The sequence below is a fragment of the Podarcis melisellensis genome (assembly GCF_964234715.1).
Source record: "Podarcis melisellensis genome assembly, chromosome: 5".
Taxonomy (NCBI): Eukaryota; Metazoa; Chordata; class Lepidosauria; order Squamata; family Lacertidae; genus Podarcis; species Podarcis melisellensis.
In genome coordinates, this window is record NC_138537.1 from 49,027,390 (window position 1) to 49,052,497 (window position 25,108).

A 25,108-nucleotide genomic window follows, 5' to 3' on the forward strand; every position below is an offset into this window, starting at 1 on the left:
CCTGCAGGAGCAGCTTTCAAGTCCCAGGCAAACTCTGCTCAGAAGGGAGAGGGGGGAGAGGGAGGCGCCCTCTGCCTCGGCTGCTGCCCTGGCTCAGCTATACTCACGAGGTTTATCTCCAATAAACTTCCTAGCTGCTCAGGACAGCAACATACATAAATATATATTTGAGTGCAGCCATGTAAATATCTCTGGGACAAACAGTTCCGTCCTGGAGCCAGCCCGCTTACTGGGACGGAAATCGCAACGGGGCTTACTTTCAAGTAAACGCGCAGAGGTTAGCAGCCCCAACTGCGGTGCTCCGCGTGTGAAAGTTGACGGCTCAACAAATTGCACCGCTGCTTCTAGCCTATTTTTGCGCGCAAATGCACAACTGAGGCACAGTGCCATTTTCTTTTAATTGCGTGTGTGTGTGTTTAGCCTGTGTTTTCTTTCCTCTGGGTCATTTCTCTCTAAGCCCCTCTCTCCTATTTTCGCATTGTCTGCGCTGGACCATTCCCTTCTTTCTTCCTTCCTTCCTCTCTCGTCTACCCCGCTCCTGGCTCTCGCTCCCTCTCCCTCTCCAAAAAGGATCATTGTTAGTTTCTCCGCTTCCCCCCCTCCTCCTGTTTATTTATGCACACGTCATTGGGGAGCCCCCGCCCCCTCCTGCATCTCATTAAGTGCCTAGTGTGTTTCTTTTTCCCTGTCAATAATCCTGGATCCCAGACTTCTCCGTTCCTCCGGATTTCGATCCCCCTTTTTCTATCTGTCAATCAGCGCCGCCTTTGAACTGAAAAGCTCTCAGTCTAACTTCAACTCACTCAAATCCGAGCGGCACAGGCTCCCTATATCTGCGGCTTCTACCCCCCCTTTTTTACAGCTGACTTGTTGTTTGGTTTGTTTGCTGCAATTTTTTTATAGTTCCCCCCTCCCCCGTCTCTCCCTCCCTCCCTCCTTATATAATTTTTTTATTATTAATTTTGTGTGTGTCTACCCGCGTGTGTCTGTGCGCGCGCTTTACACGCTGATCTGATCTTCGGAAGAAAAGAGAGAGAGAGAGAAAATCCAGAAGAAGGAAAAGAAGAAACCCAAAGTCACTGGTGCAAAAGGAAAGGAGAAGGGACACTGCCCTCCCCTCCTCCTCCTCCTCCCTCTTTTCCCCTCCCCAGGAGGAAAGAAAAGGAAAAGGAAAAAACTTTCACCTTGGACTTTTTTTAAAACAAAAAATTGCAAACTTCCCCCTTTTCTTTCTTTCTTTTTTTAATCCTTCCCCCTTTTTCCTCCCCCCCCTTTCCCCTTCTTCTCTCCCTCCCCTCCCCTCTGTCCTTGCAAAATTGCTGCTGGTGGGGTAAGTCAGGAGGAAAATGCCGCAACTAAATGGCGGTGGAGGGGACGATTTGGGGGCGAACGATGAATTGATCTCTTTTAAAGACGAAGGGGAGCAAGAAGAGAAGATCTCGGAGAACTCGTCGGCGGAGAGGGATTTAGCCGATGTCAAATCGTCGCTAGTCAATGAAACAGAAACGAATCAAAACAGCTCTTCAGACTCGGAGGTAAGGAGACCCCCCCCCCGCCGCTCTTTGCAGCACACCTGCCTTACTCCACCTTGGGGGTTCCCGGGGAGACGGGATGCAAGAAGTTTGGGGTGGGGGTGGGGAGAAGAGAGAAAAATGCCATGGAGGGGGTGGGGGAACTGAGCTTTCGCCCGGAGTTGCAACTCTGTTTCTTATAGTATGGTCGGCGACTGCCCTGTTGCTTCTCTGGTGGGTTCAGTTATCTCTGTATTTTCCGTATCAAGTTTTGCACAAACTTCTAATTGTTCTCTCCCCCTTCTCTCTTTCTCTTTCCTCCTTCCTCCTTTTATTTCCCCCTTTCCCCTTCACCAAACTGCCTCATTCATCTACTCTCCCGGTGCCCTTTTATTTTATTTTTTTGGCTATTTTCCACCCTCTTATGATCCAAGGCGGAGAGGCGGCCCCCGCCTAGGTCCGAAAGTTTCAGAGATAAATCCAGAGAAAGTTTAGAGGAAGGTAAGTTGTGCTTGATGGCTCCATCCCACCCACCCCTTCCCCTTTCCAGGGTGGTGGAGGGGGGGGGAGAGCGCGCGGATCTGGAGCACCCCCAAAACCGTGCTCTCCGTTTGCGCAAACAAATGCTCTTCCAAGTTTCGCGAAGCACTTTTTCTAACCGTGATTTCCCCCTCGCTTTTCTGTTTTCTCTCTCCTTGTGCCTCGTTCCCCCGCCATGTTAGCTGCGAAAAGGCAAGATGGAGGGTTGTTTAAGGGCCCACCATATCCTGGGTATCCCTTTATAATGATCCCCGACCTGACCGGCCCCTACCTTCCCAATGGCTCCCTCTCGCCCACGGCAAGAACGGTAAGTCGAACGTGTGCATATGTACAGAGATACAGTATATATATATAAATACGCGCTGTCTTTTCCGCGCATTGGCGTCCCGCACCCGCCCAGGTCCCCCTGCCGCCTGTTCCGCCCGCCCCCTCCGCTCCCGGCCGCCGCGGCGCTGCCTGAAACTTTCCAAAACTTTTGCGCCTTCCGCTGACTGCGCGCCGAGGGGGCGGGGGAGGGCAGAGAAAGGGGCTGTTTACACTTCGCCATGTTGATTCCTTTACTTTCAGTTTTGGGGCTCCGGCCCTGGGACTTGGCAAGGCGAAGGGCACCCGGAGTCCCAGCTCCCGCTTTTTCATTTCCCCCCCCCCCCGCGCCCAGCAAGCGAGCCTCCTCCGCTCTCCTTCCCACAAAACTCTTTTTGCGATTTCTATCGCGCTCTGTTTTCCTTCTCCCCTCTCGAGTGGCGACTGGGTTTCCTTTCTCTCCCCTCCTCCCCCTTTCCTTGCCTCCCCCTTTTAACCCTTTGCTCGCTTGCTGAAACCTTCCCCGAGTTACTAATTTACTGGCAGCGTTGCCATCGAGTGATTAATTGGTGTAAAATCTTATCCGGGTTTTGTTTTTGTTTAAAAAACTTTAGGACTCTTTGTGTTTAAAAGATTTTAAGGGTGGCAGTTAACTATAGACAGCTTTCTCCCCCCCCTCCCCAGTTTTCTCTTCCTGCTATTCTGTGTAAGAATTTTTTGGCATCTTTTTTTTGGAAGGGGCGAGAAATTTTTATTTTCATTCCTTGGCACACTGGCTTTCCTTAAAGTCACCAGCTTTCATTTAAATAGATCACATGTATGAGTTCCATAAGAAGATAGTGGATGTGGCCCCCATGTTTATTGTGTTGGGAAGAAAATATCGAATATATATATATATATATATATATATATATATATATATATATATATATATATATAGTTGTGCTTGGCTCAGCAGAGTCAGGACATAGTATAGAAAAGGCAAATGCAATCCTGCAAACAGACACTGCCTTCCCATTAACAAACAAAAGTTAAAAGCATTATATAAAGAAACAAGCCTTCACTTGAAAGGAATATATATTTGTATTCCAAAACAACTGGGCTCATCTGGAAGACTATGTGTACAGTACTTTAAGACCTTTTGGTGTGGCAGGAGGATCCGAAGGTGTGGCAGTATGAATGGAGGGAATAAGTTTCTTGTAGCCCTCAGACTGGTTTTGTTAAAACTTTTGGGAGGTGTGAAGTGTTGGTCACTGCCCTCCTCACACATCCTCATGGATTTATGCCAGCTCTACTTCCTCTGCCCAATCATAATACAATCTTCATTAACATTGTTTCAAATACAACTTTTTTTTAAAAAAAAAAGCCAGTTCCTCTAGGGAATGCAGTATTTGTATACATTTTATTTGTTATCTCATTTTCTATTGCATCTTTTAACTGAAGTGATTCTTTCCCAACCTATCCACTTAATTCTCTCTCCTCCAAACTACTGTTTGAATTCTCACTTCTTTCCTTTTAACTTGGTCATTTGAGGCAGCTATTTGAAATACAAGTTCCACTGTTAGGTAGCTGCTGAATCTGTTTCTAGACTATGGGATGTTTTCAATGTGTCCAGTCTACAATTGTTTTTAAAATGTCAGATCAGGCTTGTTTTTACTTAAAGTCCAAATTCAGATTACAAATTACAGGGGGAAAGATGACAAAATAGTGTTTACTTGTGTATTTTTAAATGTTTTCAAGGATGAGGTTAACCCAGTCAAGATATTTTATAATTTACTTTTATTTTGGGGCTATGGTCATAGCAAGGAGACATTTTGGTAACCGCAGTTTTAGCATAATGGAAAAGAAAGGTGACTGGATTTTGTAATTGGAGAGGTGATGGGACAGGTAAAACATCTTATATGTTGGTAGGCATAGAGTGCTTGTTTTGTGGTTATTTTAATTATGTACTATGAAAGCATAACCTTTTAAAATTATTCCTCAGAGTGGTTTCTGTTCAAAATAGAAATAATTTTGCAAATTTAAATTAGTGGGGCTGATGAGCATTAGGGGGGAAAATTCCCCTGAAAAAAAAAGAATTTTATATTTATTTACATCTTTGTCTAGAAGCACTTAGGATTTAATATTGATGCAGTCCATTACCTTTTGAAATGAGTGGGAACTATTTGTATCGAGGTTTTGAATAGATGTTTGATCAGGGCCCCAGAGTAGTTATTAGTTAATGGAGAAAATTCTTCTTGGCCATATTTAAACATTCTCTTTCTAATAACAACACACTGTTACAGTGAATTCATTTCATTGTATAAAAATATATTATTCTATTGATATAACAGGTGACCTTGTTCCTTAGCATCATATGGATTCAAAAGACATTTTCCATATTCAGTAGGCAATTTGCACATAAGCCAACAGCATATTTTGGGCCCTTTCTTCTATTCCCAATGATTTGTAGAGTTTGCATTTGTGAAAGCAAGATAAATTATGGTCTAAAGAGAACCCATTATTCGTTTATGGTACAAACCAGAATGATTAAATATTACAAAGGATTTATTCAGTTTATACTGTTCAAGGTGTATTCCTGTAATTTGGCTGTTCTTTTTAACTCAAAGGTGTAAGTAAATAAATAATATTGAGTCTTACACATAGGTAGAATTATCACACAGGATTATGAGCTCATGAACCATATTTTTTACTGAAGGTTAAACAAGTTGTTTTGCAATATTGTTTCCTCCTTTTTGTTTTTTGTTTTTTAATTTTTATTTAGAGGAATATTTGTTGTTCTCATATGTAACCTTCAGTTCTTAGAAATACATAAGCTGAACACTGATTTCCGATTTTCTGCTTTAAGAAATGTAAAGAATTATGAAGTATCATTAAATCTGCTTATGATGAATAATACATTACTTTAGGAATAATGCTTTAATTGCCAAAGAGTCCATAAAGCTTGTTAGCAACAATTTTATTTTAAAATGACAAAAGATTATTACATAATGCTAATGTTGCTTTTGCTAAAGTAATGTGCCTGGCTCTGAAGAGGACCAATATGCAGTAAGGAGAGCTCTGTTAGAAATGAAATAATGAATTAAAGAATACACTTGTGTAGGCAATGTGGTAGTGGTTGCAATAGAATTTAACAGAAGAACAATTAAGTAGTTAGATGTAATTCTGGTTATGAACATACTGTTAATTTGCTTTTTGTGGGGGAGATTTGTTTCACGGTGCTGAGTTCTTTCACATTGCTCATCTTTCATTTCAGCCTGAATCTAAAATGGTTAGTGTAGGAAAATATGGAAGTGATATGGCTTGTGATCTGGTAAATGCCCATTAAGGGAAATATTTTAAAATAATGCATTGGAAAATGTATTTTCTCCCTTTTATTTCCTGAAGTACATAATCTTCTGCACAAGAATGTAGATCCTGGTGCACAAAGAGTTAATGGTATCCCCCCCCCCCTTGTTCCCCTGTCTTGAATTGTTTTGACAACACTTTTCAAAAGTGTGACATTTGGAGCCCCTGCAATACAATGTAATATTACTGTAATTACACAGGTCATTACATTTTAAATAGAGAACAATGGAATGCTTATCATGCTGAAAAACAAAGAACAGGTGTTCCTGCCCTTCTTTGGTATTTATGCTAATTTGTTTTTTCATCTTCCTTAGAAATATTTATTGCTCCGCACGGTTAAGATTTCTGCTTCCAATGTGATGGTTTGATTCCTGACTAATCTTTAAGGTTGAGGGCTTAGTTGATTTTTGAAATAAGGGTTATGGTGTTAAACTAGTTGGATGTTCACAAGGTATATACAGTTTTCATATGTCAGCCTGTTTGCGCTTCATGGCAGAGATAAGCTATTCATTGAATTGTACCATTCACCTTCTTGATGGCTTTAAAACAACAATGAAGTCCCCCCCCCCTGTAACTGTGTAGAAACAAGCTATTCTCAGCCGATGATCTTCTGACACCAATCAAATGAAGCACGGGAGTCTGAAAACCTCTCACTTCTTAGCCCAGTTAGAACGCTGTTTCTGCTTTGCAAGTGGCTTGCGAAATACATCATAGCAACTAGCATTAGCTTTGTTAACTTCTTTTTTTAAAAAAAGGCATTTAAACTTCTCCAGCATGATTTTAAGGTTGCAGAGAGCGAATCAGTTAATTTTAAGAGCCAGTCCTCCTTTGGAAGCGGAATGCAAGCTTGTGAGCCCAGAGAAGTAAAAGTTTGACGCTTCTGATGGCAAAATTTGCAGCATCTTTTTGTGTGAGGCTCCCAAATATTGCCTTTTGTTGTAAGGCATTGCTAAGATGTAGTGTTTTTAAATAAGTATACTAAGATTTGGCTCTTGATTTGAAAGTTCCAGTTTTCATGGATTCATAAGAAAATGCTAACCCTCCCCTTAAAAAAAAAAAAGCAGAATAGAGAAAGGACAGCTGTGGGGGTTTTTTCTGCCTTTCTTTTTTTTTTTTTTGCATGCATCTATGTGTTTCCACACTGCACCATGACTAAAACTGTAAGGCCCCCCATTTCCAGCTGTCTGGTAGTTATGTGGAAGTTGGATTATTGGCTGTTAAGCATGAGACAACCTGGATTTAGCAAATGCTTTCCTGAACAGGGGAGTAGGTGACTGTTTGCGGGGGTGGGGGGGTGGATTTGAGGGGAGAAAACATTTGTGAGGCACTTTGTGGTTGCTCTTGAAACATGCATGCTGCCACAATAAAATGAAGAAGGGATGCACTCTTTGGGTCAGAGTGCATCTAGTTTCCAACAAAAGAGCCCTTGCAGATAAGAGGGCATGGATGTGTGTTTTTGTAAGTGCATTCAGGGATGTAGGTGGAATTAGAATGTTCTCCTTCCCACACCTTACCTGTTGTGGGAACTTTTTGTTTCTTGCTTGCTCCAGACTTTTTAACTGCTGCAGCTGCAGCTGCTGGATTGTTTGCATAGTAAGAGAGTTTGTACTCACCCAAGCCTTTGTGTGTGTGTGTATGTGTGTGTGTGTATTCTCTTTGTACTGAGCTATGGCAAATATGCAGGCAGAGCCTTGCCCGCTGACTCGTAATTGGGCATGTTTGTGAAGGAAATGGTTAATTTTACAACCAAAGGCAAACTTGCACCTCAACAGGTCTGCTGAAAGAAATGTGCCACAGTCATTTGCTGGCAGGCAGCGAAGGGTCATAAATCTACAGGGTTTATTTACAGCCTATAACACTTATGAATGTTAAGATATTTGACGCCACGCTGGCCTTATAATATCCAAGGTCCACAGACACTGGCAGTGGGTCAGGTTTCTTTCACTAATTATAAGCAATGAGAGATGGGGAAATTGGGGAAATAAACCCATGAAAAGCTTAGATTGTTTTGGGGGGGCTGGTGGGAGTTTGGTGCTTGTTCTCCTAACTGCACGGCTGGCCTTTTCCTATGATTCAGAATTAACACTTGAAATACTGAGGGGCAACGTGTGGTGGCTTAAGCAAACCTTTCGCACAGCCTGCATTCTTTATCAACGTGCTCGCAGTCTTGTGTAGGATATCTAGACAGGAACCCTGCAAAATATTTCCCAGAATACTTTCAAAGAAACCTGATATAACCATGAATATATTTGTTGTAGCTGAGAGGGGGGGGGAGAATTGCCATGCCTGAATTAATAAACAAGTTACATTAGGCTATATTTAACAGATGTATGTTTATGATTGATCTCTGTCTTTCTTTCTTGAAATAAAGCAAGAAAGTGGCACTTCAATAAGAATATCTAGATAGCAGACAGATGATACATTTTTCATTTCAAAGTCTGGTTTTAAATTACGTGCCTACCTCCCCACCCGTTATTTTAGAGAACTGAATAAAATCTGGGTTTCTAGAGGGGACAGATCAGGAGAGAAAACACATGAGAAAAAAAACGTGGATCTGGGAAAGAATGTGGTAAAATCCAGAGGCCAGGAGCAAATAAGGAAGAATGCTAGTGTGTAGGGGGTGCTTGAAAAAAAATATTGTTGAGATCAGCTGCTAAAGGGGAAGCTGGGCTTCTAGGGAATGATTGGCTCATGTGTCAGGAAAGTCTTTGGGGCCAAGGCGAAGCATCACTTGAGGGGCCCCCTCTCTTGTTCTCCCTGTATTAAACAAGTGCATTGTTTAAATGCTTTTAAATGCAAGAGTGCTTTTCTCTTAATCTATATGATGATGCTTCTTCTTTTTAAAAAAGCCAAACCCTAAATTATAAAAATAGGCCAAAGGATAAATCAGGGTTTTTAAATAAGTCCTAGGAATATATTCCCCCACCTCAGCAGTCTAGTTAGGTGCATTATCACATTCAACTTAGAGATACTAATTTGGGCAAGGGAGTATGGGAAGAATACATATATTGGTTTTCTCCCATATGTTTTTACCCCCTTCCATTTAAGATACTGAGTCATTTCCCCCTGCAAAATATAAAATTGTATTTTTTTAAAAAAACCCAACAACTTTCCACTAGTAAATGTTCAAGAAGCCTAGGACATAATGTTTTATGAATTTTCCTAACCAGTAGAGTTCTGTAACTTATTAGCCCCTAGGGATAAATCTGAATCCCTTAACACCACATTACAGAGGTGATGTGGTAGGACCTTTTAGCAGGTTATCAACAGTGGTGTTTGTCTGTTTCCCAAGAGAATTCATTCATTTGCAACTCCCTTTTTAATTCCAGGTTGGCACTTGGTCTGTTCTTTTGTGTGTTTTTGTTCAAGTACTCCAAAACCCTGATCCTCATTATTCTTGAAGCTGTACACAGTCAAGCAGGCAGCCATGAATGAGTTAAGTTGCTAGCTAAACTTTGGCTTGGGGAAGAGAAATTTGGGGGCCTGGTTGGCATTAACAGGGTACAGCACATTTTACAGAGCTTAATTAGTACGAACTGTAATTGTTTGTGGTCTGCCAGGAGGAGTAATGTGCAGGAAAAGTGGAGTCGTTCTTTTGCAGTCTTCAGTTTTAAAACGATAAATCACTTGCATATTTGTGCAATGATTCAAATGGAGCTGAGACCTCTCCATCTCAACATGTGGTAAATTGTAAAGTCAATGAATTGCAGATGTAGGCTACAGTCGTGTGTGTGTGTGTGTGTGTGTGTGTGTGTGTGTGTGTGTGTAATGCAGAATGAATGGGAAAGAATGACAGTATAAATATTTACTGAGAAGATAACTGAGCTTTAACTTGCTAGGCCAATTATGAAGTACTAGCCAGTCGTTTTGTTTTTAGCCATTTGTTTTAGCTTTAAATAAATTAAATCAAGGTTAGGGGCACTATTAGCCTTGATGAACATTGCTGATCCTCGAGAAACAATGGTTTTCTTGCACAGGACCGTGAAACAATTGGATTTAGTAGAAATTGGTTCACTACTATCACTGGCAGCTAAGTAAAATAACAAGGGAAGGGGCACCTAAAATGCTTCTGCAACAAAACCTTTAACGGGAGATGTAGACAAGTTTGTGTCTCTCTTAGAGAATATACTACCAGTTTGTAAGAGATCTGTTTCTACATTCCTTGCACACCCAGAAGTCTCATCAACTTCACTGAGACTTCCTGCTTGAATAAGGAAGGCATAAAGACCATGTCTTTCATTTTTAGCATGTTTGAAATGCTCAATGACCCCATTGTTTGCATCTCAGTTATCCAGAGCTACTTGTTAGCTTGATTTAGGCCCCATTTACACAGCCAAATAGCGCCAGTGTTTCTCCCTCCACCCCTTGTGTTGGTTAGTTAGAAAGGTATATCCAGATAGTTTAAATCAGGGCAACTTTTCTGGACACAACAGTAGCAATATCTTCATTGGTAGCAGACTGGTCATAATCACAGATACTGTTGCTCATTGCCTTTCTCAGTGGTAATTGAGTTTTGGTTTTCTCTTCTACCTGATGGTATTTGTTTATCTTTGGAAATGTAAACATTCTTCTGTGAAGTAAACAAGTTACAAGCACAATGAGTAATTACCCTTGGGCTTAACTGCATGTACCCTCCAATGATGACTTAACTATTTCCAGATGTCACATTTGCTTGTCTTCAACCTAAGGGCTGTGATTTAATCTCCTCCCCTTTCTCTTTTGGATTTCCCACATCCCCTTAATGGTTTGCTACAACCATAGCTTGACAAGACTTTTAAAAAAAAATTGTACAAGTGGTTTGAGCTCCAAGTCTGATTTCTAGATCTACTGGTTAAATGGTGCAAAACACTAATGGGAACCAACTGATTTTACCTTTGGATCCTTATCCATGTGAAACTGAATGTGCACATTCACATGCTGGCTGCCCAGCTAGCATTTGTCTTCCTTCTTGCATCCCATTGTATTTGTCAACCTGATGTCACTGATATTAGCGAAATCTCCTGTGTTTGATTTCTGGATTGGTGCTACAGCAGTGAGCCCAGTGCCTAAGCACTTTCCCTCCTCCTTCCACTCTTGTCGTGTGTATTAGGCACATAAACTGCCTTTTTATTGAGTCAGACCATTGTTCCATCTGGCTCAATATTGTCTGCAGTCACTGACAGTGGCTCTCCAGGATTTGAGAAAGGATTCTCCCCAAGCCCTATCTGGAGTTTCTGGGGATTGAACCTGTGATCTTCTGCATGCAATGTAGATGTTCTACCACTGACCTATGGCTAAACCCTCTGTAACCCTCAGCTGTATGAGGGTTCTAAGCATAGAAGAGGAAGCAGGGCCCCAGCTTGGCTGCTACATATTGAATAGGGGCATATGAAAAAGCAACACCCTTATACATATAGCTCTTTGCTTGTAGTCTAGATTGGGGTTTCAGATCATCCAGAGGTTCAGGTACATAATGTTGCACACAAATGCTTTCCTTATCAGATGTCCATGCCCAAAATGTTGACATCAGGGGTGGGATCAGCAAAATGCCCCCAATTCACCTTCTATGTGTTATGGGGGCTCATTGCTATGTGTTAATACCACTTTGACAAAAAACATTGTTTGCTGCTGCATCCAAATCAGTTGCACTTGCAATCTGAAAAGAAAAAAAAAAGACTTGAAACTAGAATTTGGAACTGTTGTCTTATTCAGCTTGTGTGATAAGCGCCCATTTTTGCTTACTATTTTGCAGAAAGTTAGTTAGTCAATTGAGTATACAGGAGAAGGTGGGAGCACATGGCTGCAAGTTTGGTTCATGTAGCCCTGAACAATGCTTTGTTGTCAGTTTGATTATAGTGGTCCAGGTAGGGTATAAAATGTAGCTGATAGTTTATTTTCTTCTTGTAAAAATAGCTATTCTGAATTTACCAAAATATACATTTGGTCAACAGAAACAAATGGTAGGCATGGGTTGTTAAAGGAGCTATTGAGCTGGTGAAATTTACCAAGATTAATAGTTTCCTAGCTTTCTGTCAGTCACAGACATGATTTCTTAAGTTGGTTCAGCTTGCACTTAAGATTTAACACAGTTTCAGTGATGTCCTTACATTAAGAGGCTGAAGCTACAGCATTTTCCAACTGATCAAATTAAAACAAATGATACTTTTCTTGTAGAGAGCTGGTTGTATGGATAATTCCATTCAGAGATGGTTGCATTAGTGTTGACAAATCGCTGCAGAGTATATATTATGTATATAAATTAATATTCAGTGGTACAAGCATTCTCATGAGAGGATATGACCTTGAATGAAATATCAAAAGAATATGATGGCAGCCCGCTGGCTAGTTGTTGTTTTTTTTATATGTATTTTTTCCCCTTGCCACACCTTTTTAGAAAAGATGTATGTCTTATTGTGCCTTGCATAGATGTAAAATGTTTAAAAATATTAAGTCCCTTTGTCTGTCTTCTCTTCACCTTGAGAGATGTATAACTAAGTATAAAGGCATCTTTTAAAAATATGCTTCTCTGCTTCTCAGTTACTGGATAAATTGTGTCTGAGGGACTCATCAGTAACATCCCACCCCCCTTTCCCGCTTTGCAATAATCAGAAAGCAACATAAAGAGAAACACTTCTCCCACTGAGAATATTTGCTTGCATCTCTGCGTTACCTGTAGATCACCCAATAGCGCAAGTAGCTTCAATGTGTGGGTGTACCCATGCATAATGAAATACATTTTTGCATTTTAGTTCAAATTTACTCACTTTTAAAAATTCTTCTGGTGTCTAATTTCATTGCTCTCAAAACATTTCTGTGATGCTCAAAGAAATATGTGAAGTGATAAGTTACAACACATCAGTTTCATTAATAAACATAAAGTGTATCTGTATTATGTTTATACGTATACTTTAGTTATCAGGTGCTATTCAGTATAAACGGGACAATATGAAATTCCTTGGTTACAATGTGTTCCAATTGACCAGGGACTCTATGGGGTTCGTGGAAAGAAAAGGCTGGGCAAGTTTTCATTAAGGTTTAAATCTGGCAATTGGAAAAGAGGAGAATAAAGGGAGCTCAAAAGAGGGACAAGTGGTTAATGTAGCATTCTGTGCTCCAAAGGGAAACCTCTTTTAGACCAGAGTGGTTCACAGGCCAAGAATTTCAAACTTGCAGGGAAACCTGTCCAGAACACACAAGTCGTTGGAATGGTTGCAGAATTGTCACAGCAATTAGAGCAATCTCTGCTAACTGAGTGGCAGTTTTTATAAAGGACAGAAGATAAAGGGTTCAGATTCATTTCTCCCTCTCTCTGTGTCCCCCTCTGTGATTCACTCCTGATCAACCATTGTCTCTTTGGGTATGTACAAGAGACGGGGAGAGGGGGAATGGGGTGAAAGAGGGCAGGCATGTTTTGAGCTGCTTACTCGTCATTAGCTTTCCTTATTTTTGATGAACCTAGAGTTGCATTGGCCTCCTCCCCCTTCAGTGAAGTCCAGCTATTTTGGCATTTCCTACTCCCATTTGTGTGTACTAATTGTTGACACTTTAGACAGCCGGCTTGTGTGTTAATTTAGCTCTGTTCCTTGTTTAAAAAATGTGCTTGTGGAAAGATACATGGTCTTTGATTTGGTATAAGGATTGCATATAGAAGTGTAAGCCTTAGGTTTTACTGCCCTTAAGGTTTTACAATCCTTAAGGATTGAGTTTTGTGGTGCTGGAATGCATTGGAAGAGGTGCGTTTCTGCAAAACGATAACTTTCTTTACAATATTTCAAATGTAGGAGGGTGACCTTTTTCTGACAGCGTTCTGCGCATTGATCAGTTTGCATGACAAATAGAAATTCGGCACACAAAGCTTTCCCCAGTCAGCATGATGCATCAATTGGAACCACTTTATCTGCTTAATTTCTGCTCATGATATAGCTGTTAAAGGCACAGGAGCCTTGTCAGGTACAAAAGTGTTGGCACTTGCCACCCATTCACCTGTGATTCATTTGAAGTTCTGTCATTTAAAATGACTTATATCCTAAGATAAATGAAGTTGAGAAAGTTTATTGAAACTTCTACTTTTCATACACCCGACTCGCACCCCTAAAGACCCATCTCATCCGATATTCTGTTCTCACAGTAGCAATAGCACTCTCTCACTTATGATGCCATCATGACTCTGTAGCTATTGATATCTTTATTGATGATGCATCCTGTGTTCCTGATATACGTGTACCTATTTCCTACTTTCTCTTTTGGAGTTCCCTCAGCAGTCTGAAAGAGTCATTACGGGACTGTTTTAGCTATTTACCTTGTATAGTTGGAAGGCTTTTCAGGGATCGCAGATAAGAAACCTCTTTTGTTAAACTTGCCCATGTCTTGTGAGTAATCTGATTGGTCGTTGGAAGGATTATTTCGATAAGCCTGAGCTGATAGAAATGGCCCCATGAATCATATGCTTATTACATTCCAGGGCTGAGACACACCTTCAAGTAGAGGTGTGTGAAGTACTGCTAACAAGTTTCAGGCCTACCTCAGATGAAACACGTGAAATTATACGTTGGTGTGCTTTTTAAATGTCTAGCTAATTTTCTCATTAGATACATTTCTGTTTCCATTTTTTCCTGTCCTTAACAAACACGTATATGAAAGTTTGGGATCTAAACAAACACTGGCTATTTTGGTTTGAAACATCGGTGATTTCTGGGGCAAATGTAGGCCTGTATCTTGGAAAGATTCAACTCCTTCAAGGCAAAAAGGAACCTGATAAGGCAAATCAAAATCACTCATTATGTTAATTAAGTTGGAAATTAATTTGCAAAACACACCCTATAGAGTCAGCTCGACTCAATTTCAGCTTAGTAATTATCTTGTGGTGAGAGCAAAAGGTGTTGAAATATCCCACTCCTTGCAAATGTAGAGTACATGGATATTGGTTTTTGCTGCCTAAACACTGGAACGTCTGTGGCAGACTAGAGTCTATTTTATCAGATTGACTAGGCTGTTTCCTATGGAAGTTCATGCCAAATCAACTAGTTGGTGTCTCCTGATTTTTTTTTTAACCTAGTAGCTATGGATACAGTAACCATGAAACCCACTTACTATAAAATTCTTTGTTTGATAAAAATCCCATACATTTCTGTTGATCCCCAGAATGAGGAGCACGTATGTAGTCACGAGATCTCTTATCTCCAACACTTGCGGCAGTTTTTGTAAAACTGTTTTTGGCAAGTTTTCATAGTACCAACCGACGTCTGACTAATAAGAAAGTGTCAGTCAAGTAATATCAGGCTTATTTTCCTAAAACAGCTCCCCCACCAAGATACGTGAGGTGTTTCCTGTTGGAACTGCTAGCTATTTTCTGCAAATATTTCAGCACGTGTAGATAAAGATGTTGTTGTAACTGTTGCTGTTGCAATTTAATTACAATGTTTGCTGGGAGAATACTTATTCAATCCTCACAGTATGTTTCCATCTTTTTACAACACACGCGAGGATATGCAACCGGATGGACTGCATGTGTCAAACATTATTTGTGGTAATCTTGATAACGTTTGATCCTGTGATTGAGGTGGATATGTTTTTATGCAAATGTTTAATATGCATGTGACTCTTTGGGAAACAGTGTTACTTTACTTAAAAGCAATTTACATTTTTATGTACTGATATTTATTTATTTTTATACAAATTTGTATTTTTAAAATATAACTAAAGCAGTGAACAACAATAACAAAATCACTTCATAAAAAAACCTCCATAAATGAGTAACATCAAATGATACAATATTCACAGTAACATGTGGCATGCACCAAGCTAATATTAATGGCCAGGGAATTTATTTGTTTTCAGAAATTATTGGGATGGGATCAGGCAATGGGGACTTACACAGGATCATAACGCTATTCAGCTTGGTCACATGACCTAACAACCCAGCAGAACATACATTGGCCAAAAAGGTCAAACTCTGTTTGAAAGGCTTACTTCTCCCCTCCCCCATGCGAGGCCCATTCCAAATCAGCAGCAGTAGCCACACTCCTGAACAGAGTTGGGATCAAGTGTACTTTTCACTGTGTGATTGCTGCTAAAGTAAATAGTTCCGTTTTCTTCCATGCAAGTAATCTTAAATTGGTTGTTCTGATTCTTGGTATTTCTTCCTGCGCTCAGGATTATGCATAGTAATATGGGATACATGATATATGAAGGATATTGCCTTTGGCATGACACAGGTTTTTCAGGTCCCTTTTAGTCCTATGGTTGCAGGACGAATTTCTTCCAGAGACTTTTCTCTGCAGTGATTGCACGAATAGTTCCTACACTAGTTAAATTACTTAGAGCCATTGTGCCTTCGCGTTATTAGCAACTCTAGGTTATTTGCACCTCCGGGATCAAAATTGCTAGCTTTATGCTATGTTTAACTGTGTGAAAACGATGCTCTGAGTAGCTGGTCATTATCAGTGCCCCACAATTTCAGACCACTCTGGTAGCCAGCCCAACCCTGTGGTTTCCAGGGCTCTGTGCCAGCCCAGTGTGTGAGAGGTGAGATCTTGTTTCTGGCATAGTGTTGGATTCAAGTGCAGCACAAAGTCAGAGACAATCCCCTGGTTATTCTCCTCAGGTGCAAGCTCATGAGGAGTGTTTGGTACCATCCATGTGCTTCTGAAGTGCTCTGGAACTTCTGCATGTCATGAACTAACCCTAGCTATCATCAAGCATCTTAAAGCTCTGTACAACTGTGGGGATGGTTCCTCTTCTACCCTTCCCATCTCCATTCTCAATGAGAGGTTTGGAGCTCATTACACTCGCAAAACAAAGACTTGTAATGAAAAGTCAATTTTGTGGACCTCTCATCATTAGAATAACTTGGATGCTGCAGTCTCCCCAGGACTATTCAGAGCAGTGAAGTAAAATATCACAAGGTGCAAAATGGGCTACCTAGGTTTGCAACATTTGTTCATCTGCATTGTCTACTTGTATTATTGCATTATCCTTTTGTCTACCAGAATAATCCCTGCTTTAAAAATATTTTTACTTGAGCTTCATGATGAATAAAATCAACCACTTTTGCATGTGGTTACCAAACACACAGTGTTTGGTCAAGTGGTGTTTTTGTGTTTCCAGTTAAGCAAATTATCTTTGCAGGAAGTGGCACCTATGTAGTCATAGTTTTTGTGTTGTAAAGGATCCTATTTCTGAAAAGCGGCAATGTAAATGTATGTTCCAAGCTACCTTATTCAGAAAGTTGGGTTCCATACAAGAAGAGAGATAGTACACATGATCAAATGTTTTGACTTATGCACCACTGAACATCATTTTGTGTTAAGGTTTCAGTTTCATGATGTACCATCCATGCATGGCTTTGTCATTCTGTACTGATAAAACCAGTGTGTGTGGTTTATGCATCATGAAGTAGACATTCTCTGCAATCCCAAGCAAACTTGGCTCTCACACAAAATATTTTTTGAAAAACAATTTCTGAACTGAAGCTTAACTTTTGCTCTGTCTTAAATTGCTTAAATTGTAGACTGCATGACAATACTGGGATTTTGTAATAGTAATTAGTATCTAATGGAGCAATCCTACACATGTCTATTCAGAAGTAAGTTAAAATGTGTTCAGGGAGACTTAATTTCAGGTAAGGATCTTGCAGCTTTAATTAACCATATCAGGCATGTCACCTAATCACTTGTTTGTCCAAGAACTAAGGAAAACGAAGTCTTAAAGATTTATTCTCAACTTACTTGCCACTATTCATAGTGAATGTTTTCTCATTTAAATGGTTAATGATTATGTTCCCTCTTAACATAGCTGAAGCTCTTTCTCTCTTAGAAAAAGCTCCGTTTTTGTGCACAATGCGTTTATTTGCATACAAATATGGGGTATTCACGGGAAGAAAGTCTCCCAAACTTTCATGCAAACCCCGTAAATGATAAAGGTAGAGTATTTCTGAATCTGATAGACCAATGTATGATCTGGGTTTATAAGGCATTCATTGTTTGTTTCTAATAGTTATAACCCATCTTCTAACAAGGGTTCCTGAAGCAGCTTTGCAATTCATTTAATATGCAGTAAACAGGAATGCAAAGTTTAATAGGCAGTAAACAGGAATGCAAAGATAAGCAGTAAAAAAATAAAAACAGCACTAAAGTTAGTGGCACAGCTTATAACTAAATGCCTGCCTAAACAACGACTTCCTTGCAGTTAGGCACCAGGTCATGTGACATCGAGAGAGGGATCTCATTAGTAGGGTATCACTAGTGAGAAGGCTCGCCACCCACCACCTTAATTCAAGATGTGGAATGAAGATCCTTCCAGGGAGCCTAGTTCCAGACTGTTTAGGGCAGACTTCTTAGCCTTGAGTCCCTAAATGCTGTTTGACTACAACTCCCACCATCCCCATATAGTGTAGGCCAGGCATGTCCAAAGTCCATTTCGGGGGCCTAATCTGGCCTGCTGGTTGGTTTAATCTGACCCCATAAAAAAAGGAAAAGGCTCAACAACTTCAATCCTAAAAAAGGTCAACAACTTTAGTTGGCCCTTTGGTCGGCCCTACCCTTCACTTCATCAAATCTGGCCCTATTTGAAAAAAGTTTGGACACCACTGGTGTAGGCAATAGTCTGGGTGATGCAAGTTGTAGTCCAGTTATGTATGGGAACCCAAGGTTGGGAAACAGTGGTTTAGGGCTTTCAAACCCTCTGAATTGTAGCTGGAAATAAACTGAAAGCTAGTGAAACTCTTTAAAAAGGTAAAGGGACCCCTGACCGTTAGGTCCAGTCGTGGCCAACTCTGGGATTGCGGCGCTCATCTCGCTTTAATGGCTGAGGGAGCCGGCGTACAGCTTCCGGATCATGTGGCCAGCATGACTAAGCCGCTTCTGGCGAACCAGAGCAGTGCACGGAAACGCCGTTTACCTTCCTGCCGGAGCAGTACCTATTTATCTACTTGCACTTTGAGGTGCTTTCATACTGCTAGGTGGGCAGGAGCAGGGACCGAGCAACGGGAGCTCACCCCATCGAGGGGATTCGAACCACCGACCTTCTGATTGGCAAGTCCTAGGCTCTGTGGTTTAACCCACAGCACCACCCGTGTCCCAGTGAAACTCTTTAAATGCTGGCAAAAGTATGTTCCTTCCAGCCTTCGAGCTGTATTACAAACCATTTGAGTTTTCAGAACCTTCTCATCTAATTTAAAGAATATTCTAAGTCTGACCTCTGGTAAACAAATCTTAAATTTGGGATAAACCATTGTTGGTAGTGTCGAGTTTGGGTTTGGATGAAGTTTTTGATTAAGGTTTCAAAATTAAACAGCTGAAAGCCAAAATCCAATACATCCGTTAAGTGCATTGCCTGAAATATGTGGCTGTAAGCACACTAGCAGAACAATCCTTCTTCCTGGCTGAGAGGAGCGGGGCAGAATGAAGCAGCAGAGTCACTGCTGCACCCAAAGCCTGTGTCCCACTAGCCAAGAGGGAAAGTGTGAGACGGTTTTCTTCCCTTTTTTTTTTGCTGTGGCAGTCTAGGCTGAGGTGGCTCAGACTGGGGCCTTGAAAATGGGCCAGGCTAGGATCCATTGCCATATCTGCTTCACCTTTGCCCTCAATCTGTCCTGCATGCCCTGTTTTGTGGACTTATGTTCATGACTGTCAATGGGAGCTTCCTGAATGTTTGTGTTTTTGGTGGGCGCAGTTTGGCAGAACCAGGTGAAGGCATAACTCCACCCAGTCACATCTCCTTCCAGATTGGGGTTTAGGATTGCTCACTACTTGTGCTGGATTGTGGCCAATGTGTTTCATAAGGTTCTAAACACTTCAGCACAAAGCAGAGCCTAAAGAGAGATTATGTAGTTATTAAACCAAATTACTATCTATTATTTATAGGCTGCTTAAAGCTATGTGTACATGTCTGCATTTACCTTTTCCCAGCGGTATTTTGTCCTCATCTGATACTACTTTTGCAATAGCCATGTTGCTTTCTATCTGTGTTCTGTGACATGGTTGTTTAATTAATTCCTGTTTGCACAATGTCTTCTTACTCAGAGGAGTACCACTGTCCTACCTGGAGCAGGTAGGAAGGCGTCAGGGACTCGCACAATAGGTTATCTGTTTGCTACAAAACCATCCATGTAGTCTCTTAATACTGACTTAACTTGCAGTATTCAGAACTATTGCTGGGTTTTCCAGTAGTGACTACCTTAGCATTGCATTCAAATATTACTGAGGAAATGCAAACTTTATAGTGATTATTTCATCAGGAAAGGGCTAGTGGAGCCATCAATATTTCAAGTTGTGTACAAATGAGCCTCCAACTGCAGCAAAACGTGTAAAGCTAAAATAGAATGAGTTGGTACTCTGGCACCAGCCATGTGGAAATTCTGACAACTCCATTGTTGACTGCCTTCCTGGTCTTGCAGGATGAACTTTTCTTCTGTATAACCCCTGCTACTTCAGCTCTGCATTTTCATGTGGAAGAGTTAACATGTCACTTCCTGTAGTGGGACAAGCCTGCTGTCCATATATGCCCTGGACAGCCAACTATGGCACACCCCAGAGCTTAAAAGAGGGAAATGAACAAGCTTACTTTCAGTTTATCCAAAGTTTCTCTTCCTGAACTCCTGGAGTTTTATTGGGAGAAGCCATAATTTAAACAGTTAGGTTGACCAAATTGCTACTTATGTTTTGCAACAAGTAAGCAGAGCTCAAGTGGTACCAAATGGAATTTATCGTTAACTATCCTTGCAAATAGCAGGGAGGAAGTTTAAAATCAGAACAATTTTCTGTGTTAGCAATAGAAGACTCAAGGCTTTGAGTTGTACAGCCTAGCTGTAAGGGAATACCTGAAATGTCCCCCAAAGGCTTTTGCAAAGGACTCTGTATGGTGGTGCATACGGAAGACCTGGTTGCCATGTCCTTCCCTAGAGACCTCTGCAAAACATCATACAGTGGACTCACTCTCTTTGCAATATGGACATCTCAATCGGCACCCTCCAGGTTGCAACCCTGGCACCTCTGATGCCAGGAGAGTAAGATTCCAACCAAGTCCTGCTGGCAGCCTGCAGTGAATTCTTCCAGTGTTGATTCCTAAATCGGGCTATGACTCTACCTTAGTAGAACTTGCAGCAAGCCTAAATTGCTTTGTAATATTGTATCATCTTAAACTCTTTTAAAATTCATATTTTTATGACTAAAACTTTCTTATGTATATAATGTGTAATATATACCATAAGCGACTTCAGATAAATTCCCTCCTGAATTGCAAGTGTGTGAGAGAGGTTTATAGGACTGTGTGGACTAGCCCCACACCCAACATACCCATTGGATGACAAGGGGCTTTTTGCATGTATTGATGTATGCATGTAGGGTTCTTCAATGAGATAGCAGGTCCTGCTTGGCCTAGGAACCTTCCACAGGTAGAGGAGCCCTACACTCAAATGCCACTACATGTGTAGGACCTCTTCAAATTGTTGCTGCACTTGCAGTCAGGACTAGCAATGCCCAGGTATTCAGTGGAGGTGGGGCTTTTGTGTTTAAATGCAATGTGTACATACCATGTCTCAGGAAAAATAACCAATTTTTACTGTCTCAACTGTCAAGCAGCTGTTTGCTGCCCCTGACTTTGGTGGTGGGTTTTGCTCTGAAAATCTCCCATCTTCAAGAGGAAGATTAATCCTCTCGAGGTTTGTGTGTGTGTGTGTGTGTTTTGGGGCTCCAGACCTGTAAACTGATTGTGGGAGAGCTTTTGCAAGCTGAGCTTTGGTTCTAGTTTTAGTGGAGCCCCACCCCAGGGTTCAGACAGTGTCAGTCTGTCTGACAGAAAAGTCATGCCAGTTTCATGGTTTTGCGGTTGAAGGTTGTTATCTTAAGTCCACTTGCTCCTGAACTGGCCATTTGAAGACAGATAACTTCACTGGAGGGAAGGGCACACTACAATGCGTGTTACTGAGAAATCTTATCCCGTTAATATTTGTCTGAGAACAGGCAGCATTGCTCTCTTGGCTTGTGTTTGCTAAGGCTTGATGCCCATGTGGGCAAACAGAAGCATGCAAAGAACTTGAATGCTTTTAGTATGTATTGATCTGCTTTGAATCCCCGATACACCACATTGTGTCTTGCTTCAGAAAGCTTATTGTCCTCCCAATCTCATCTAGCTTTAGCATTCAAGGTGAATGTGCTAGAAAGAGTTGGGAGGAGAAATATTAAGGATAGTGGAACAATATCTTTATTGTCTTTTTTTAAAAATCCCTCGAAACAATTTGTGAAATGCTTTCTCTTTTACTTTTGCATACATTTTAGTAAAGGAGAGCTTCCATCAATCATACATACTTTAGCACAGTGCCACCCTGGGTTTTATTTTCGTATCCTGAATTTTGGATTTGGTTGAGTCATTTATGTGGCAGATTATTGTGCCCTCCTAGGTCTGTTAATCCACTCACCACTTGTGGCAAATGGGTTTTGCTCTTGGTTTTGGCTGCAACAGGGCGTGTTCCTCCACATAAGAATATGATGTGGGGGGATGGGGATGTTTGTTCAGTTTAGACAGCTGTAATGCACTTTACTTCTTCACCTTGTCATTATTTTATTTTATATATTTCCAAGCTAATGTTTAACGAGGCTGCACCTAGTTGTTTTATAATAAGTAGCCTTAGGAATTCATTATGTAAAAGCTTTTGGCAGTGGTTTTATAGATGAGCCCATCTGTTTGCAGGTGGCGGCGAAGTCTGGCTTTCTGTCCAGACTGGTGAAGAGCCATTGTTGCTGGAACTAGAATGGCAGTGGTGACAGCCAAGGGCTGCTCTCTTTACTTTTGAGAACTTACTGCATTGAAAACCTGCTAAAACATTGCAGAAGCTTTACTTCTCCTCCCTTTGGGCTTCCACAAACCTTTACTTTGTGGCAATGCTGACTGTGTGGGCTTAAATCACATCTCTATGGTATATTTAATCAGTGGAGAAATTTAATGCTCTGTCCTAACATTTAACTAAGTATTTCACAACTTGACACATGGAGCTGTAGGCAGTCCACCAATGGTGTGGTATATGGCCTCACTGCTCTAAGACCATCTCCTGGTTTTGTTCCATCCCAGATATAATAAAAGGAATTTTATTGGGTCTCTGATAGGCTTCCTTATACGGCTGGTGGTACACCTTCACACATGGCATTTTACCTGCATGGAAAAATGTGTGTGAGCTGTCATGGGTGATGTACAGCACACTTGACATTTTCCTGCAAATACACAGCTCAGGCAGCTGATACGTGCAAGGGAGCCAGCTTGGAGGGAGGAGGGCAAGACATGCACAAACAAGAGAAGGAATTCTTATTTCTTTGGTGCATCGTGTTCTTCTCACCTTCTTTCGAAGGAGGTTGGGAGGGGAGGGAGATCAGAGTAGGTTCTGCTAAGACTTCAAGGAAGAAAGAAGATTTAAATCATGCTGTCCCAGGGAAGAAGATTGAGATGAAGACTGGGATCCACCAGGGAAGGAAAAAAGGATGTTAAAACTGGACTTTGCTAGGGAAAGCAAAATCTTCCCAGCTCATCCTAACTCTTCCCACCTGACTTGTCTTCATGGAAACTGGTTGGGAAATGAGATTTGAGACTGGACTGCGTGGGTGGCCTTCCTGTCGTTCTTCCTGGATGATTTCAGAAACCTGGGTGCCAGATGCCAGTAATAAATTTAAAGAGGGCAGCAGCAACTCAGTTTTTGCAACCTTGTGGAAGGCATGTCTGTGTGTATGCTGCAAGGGTGTTTTCTAGCCAGGCTCCTCCCACCAGCTGCAGCTTATGATACATTGCACAGCATGCAGCAGAGCAGACTGCCAAAGGCAGTTATTCATATCCATCTAACTGGAAAACCCACACACAAAACAAGTAGAGCAAGTATTCCCATGTCAAATTTGGAAGATTGATCAAAATGTAGCCTAACAATTCTTTACCTAGTTGTCTCACAGGGTCAACTTGCATGAGCTGCTTGACACATATGAAAGTGTAGGATGAGACGTTGTATTCTGGGGCTATGTAGCAAAAGTGATCATTGTCTGAGTAATTAAAGAACAACACTAGTTCCATAAGGCAGAGGAAACAAATTTTGGGTTTTTGTTTTTTTTAAAGGTTGCTTGTATTTTTTCCCCATTTTGGCAACAATGAAGAGACTTTCCCCCTGTTTTGTATGAAATATTTTGCATAAATGGGGATGATTCATCCCGCAGTAGACAGATATGTCCCTCCATCACAGTGGCCTTGACAGCATCCTAGTCTATAAACATTTTTATTGTGTCTACCTGGCTTCAAGAGACTTTATGTTCCTATCTTTATCTTAAACGTGCCATTAATTAATCAATCATCCTGGCCCAGGATTCCTGGGTTCATGTTATTTATGTAATTTTATTCCGCGCCCCCCCATTTGAATGTGGAAAAATCTGTTCTTTAGTTGCGCGCTGGAAAAGCATGACTTTATTTTATAAGCTCAGTAGTAGTATTTGAGCAGTCTAGTTTGGCTTTCCAGGTTTGGGGGCATATGTTTCCGGTAGTGCAAAGAAGGTGGAAACTATGTCTATGAAAGTATTTTTCCATACTCTTGAAAGGAAAAGGAAGGCTGCAATCCAATGCACATTAACCTAACAGTAATACCTATTAATGTTATACATTTATTTAAAAGAGTTTGAAGAGAATCCTTTAGGTCAAGATTGAGGAATCTGTGTCCCTACAGATACAGTTTGATTCCAAACTCCAACCAGGCCCAGACAGTAGGACCAATGGTGAGCAATGATGGGAGATATGGTCAATTAAAATCTAGAGGCACACTGGTCCCCATCCTTCCTCTGTAGTCTAGCCTGTCTTTACTACTGAGCAATATTATGACTCTTTTTCTTAGAAAACACCACTAAATGCTTCTTCAGAAGAGAAACCGTGTTTCTTCAGGAAAGAGTGGCATTAGAAATATTTTTATCCTTTACCTCTTTCTTAAAAAAAAAGAAAAAAGAAAACCAGCAGGTACCTAGTGTCCCACTAAAGACATCTTGAAAGCTAGGTTTTTATGATTGTAATGTACTTATATAAAGTTTCTGTCCTGTCCTACCTCAAGGGCTTAACTTCACAACAGCTCTATGAGGTACGTTAGACTGAGAGATAGAGAGCTACTGTTCCAGTTAGTCCCTGAGTTTCCTGATTGAGAAGACTTGGGATCTGGGTCTTGTTCATAAGTCCAGGACCATAATCATTAAATCACACTGGTTTGGTATTCAGTTTGGCTAATGTAATATATCCTGAAGCAATTTCTGCGTTTGTGAGACATTTGTGGGTACACTTCTCATGCTACATTTTGCAGGTTTGTGTTTGGTTTTGGAATTATTCTGGTGGATGTATGTTTAAACATGGAAATATTTTATTAATGTATCACCTGTGTTAATGATTTTCCCCATCCAGGGTGCCTTTTTGCAGTAATCTGGGAT

At 41.0% G+C, this 25,108-nt stretch overlaps 1 protein-coding gene across 39 annotated transcripts in view; it reads left to right on the top strand.

Moving 5' to 3' along the window:
• The first annotated feature begins 237 nt into the window (after positions 1-237).
• The window catches only part of TCF7L2 (transcription factor 7 like 2), a 206,636-nt gene continuing 181,765 nt past the window's right edge, over positions 238-25,108 (top strand). For 5 of the 39 annotated variants that reach the window (XM_081912088.1, XM_081912074.1, XM_081912093.1 and 2 more), the window contains exons 1-3: positions 240-1,535; positions 1,946-2,012; positions 2,234-2,358. In XM_081912088.1, the coding sequence (XP_081768214.1) occupies positions 1,347-1,535; positions 1,946-2,012; positions 2,234-2,358 (381 nt within the window). In that variant the 5' untranslated portion in view covers positions 240-1,346. Of the gene's footprint in view, positions 1,536-1,945; positions 2,013-2,233; positions 2,359-25,108 lie in introns of all 39 variants that reach the window. The other 34 variants (XM_081912077.1, XM_081912091.1, XM_081912078.1 and 31 more) reach the window with 24 other exon arrangements.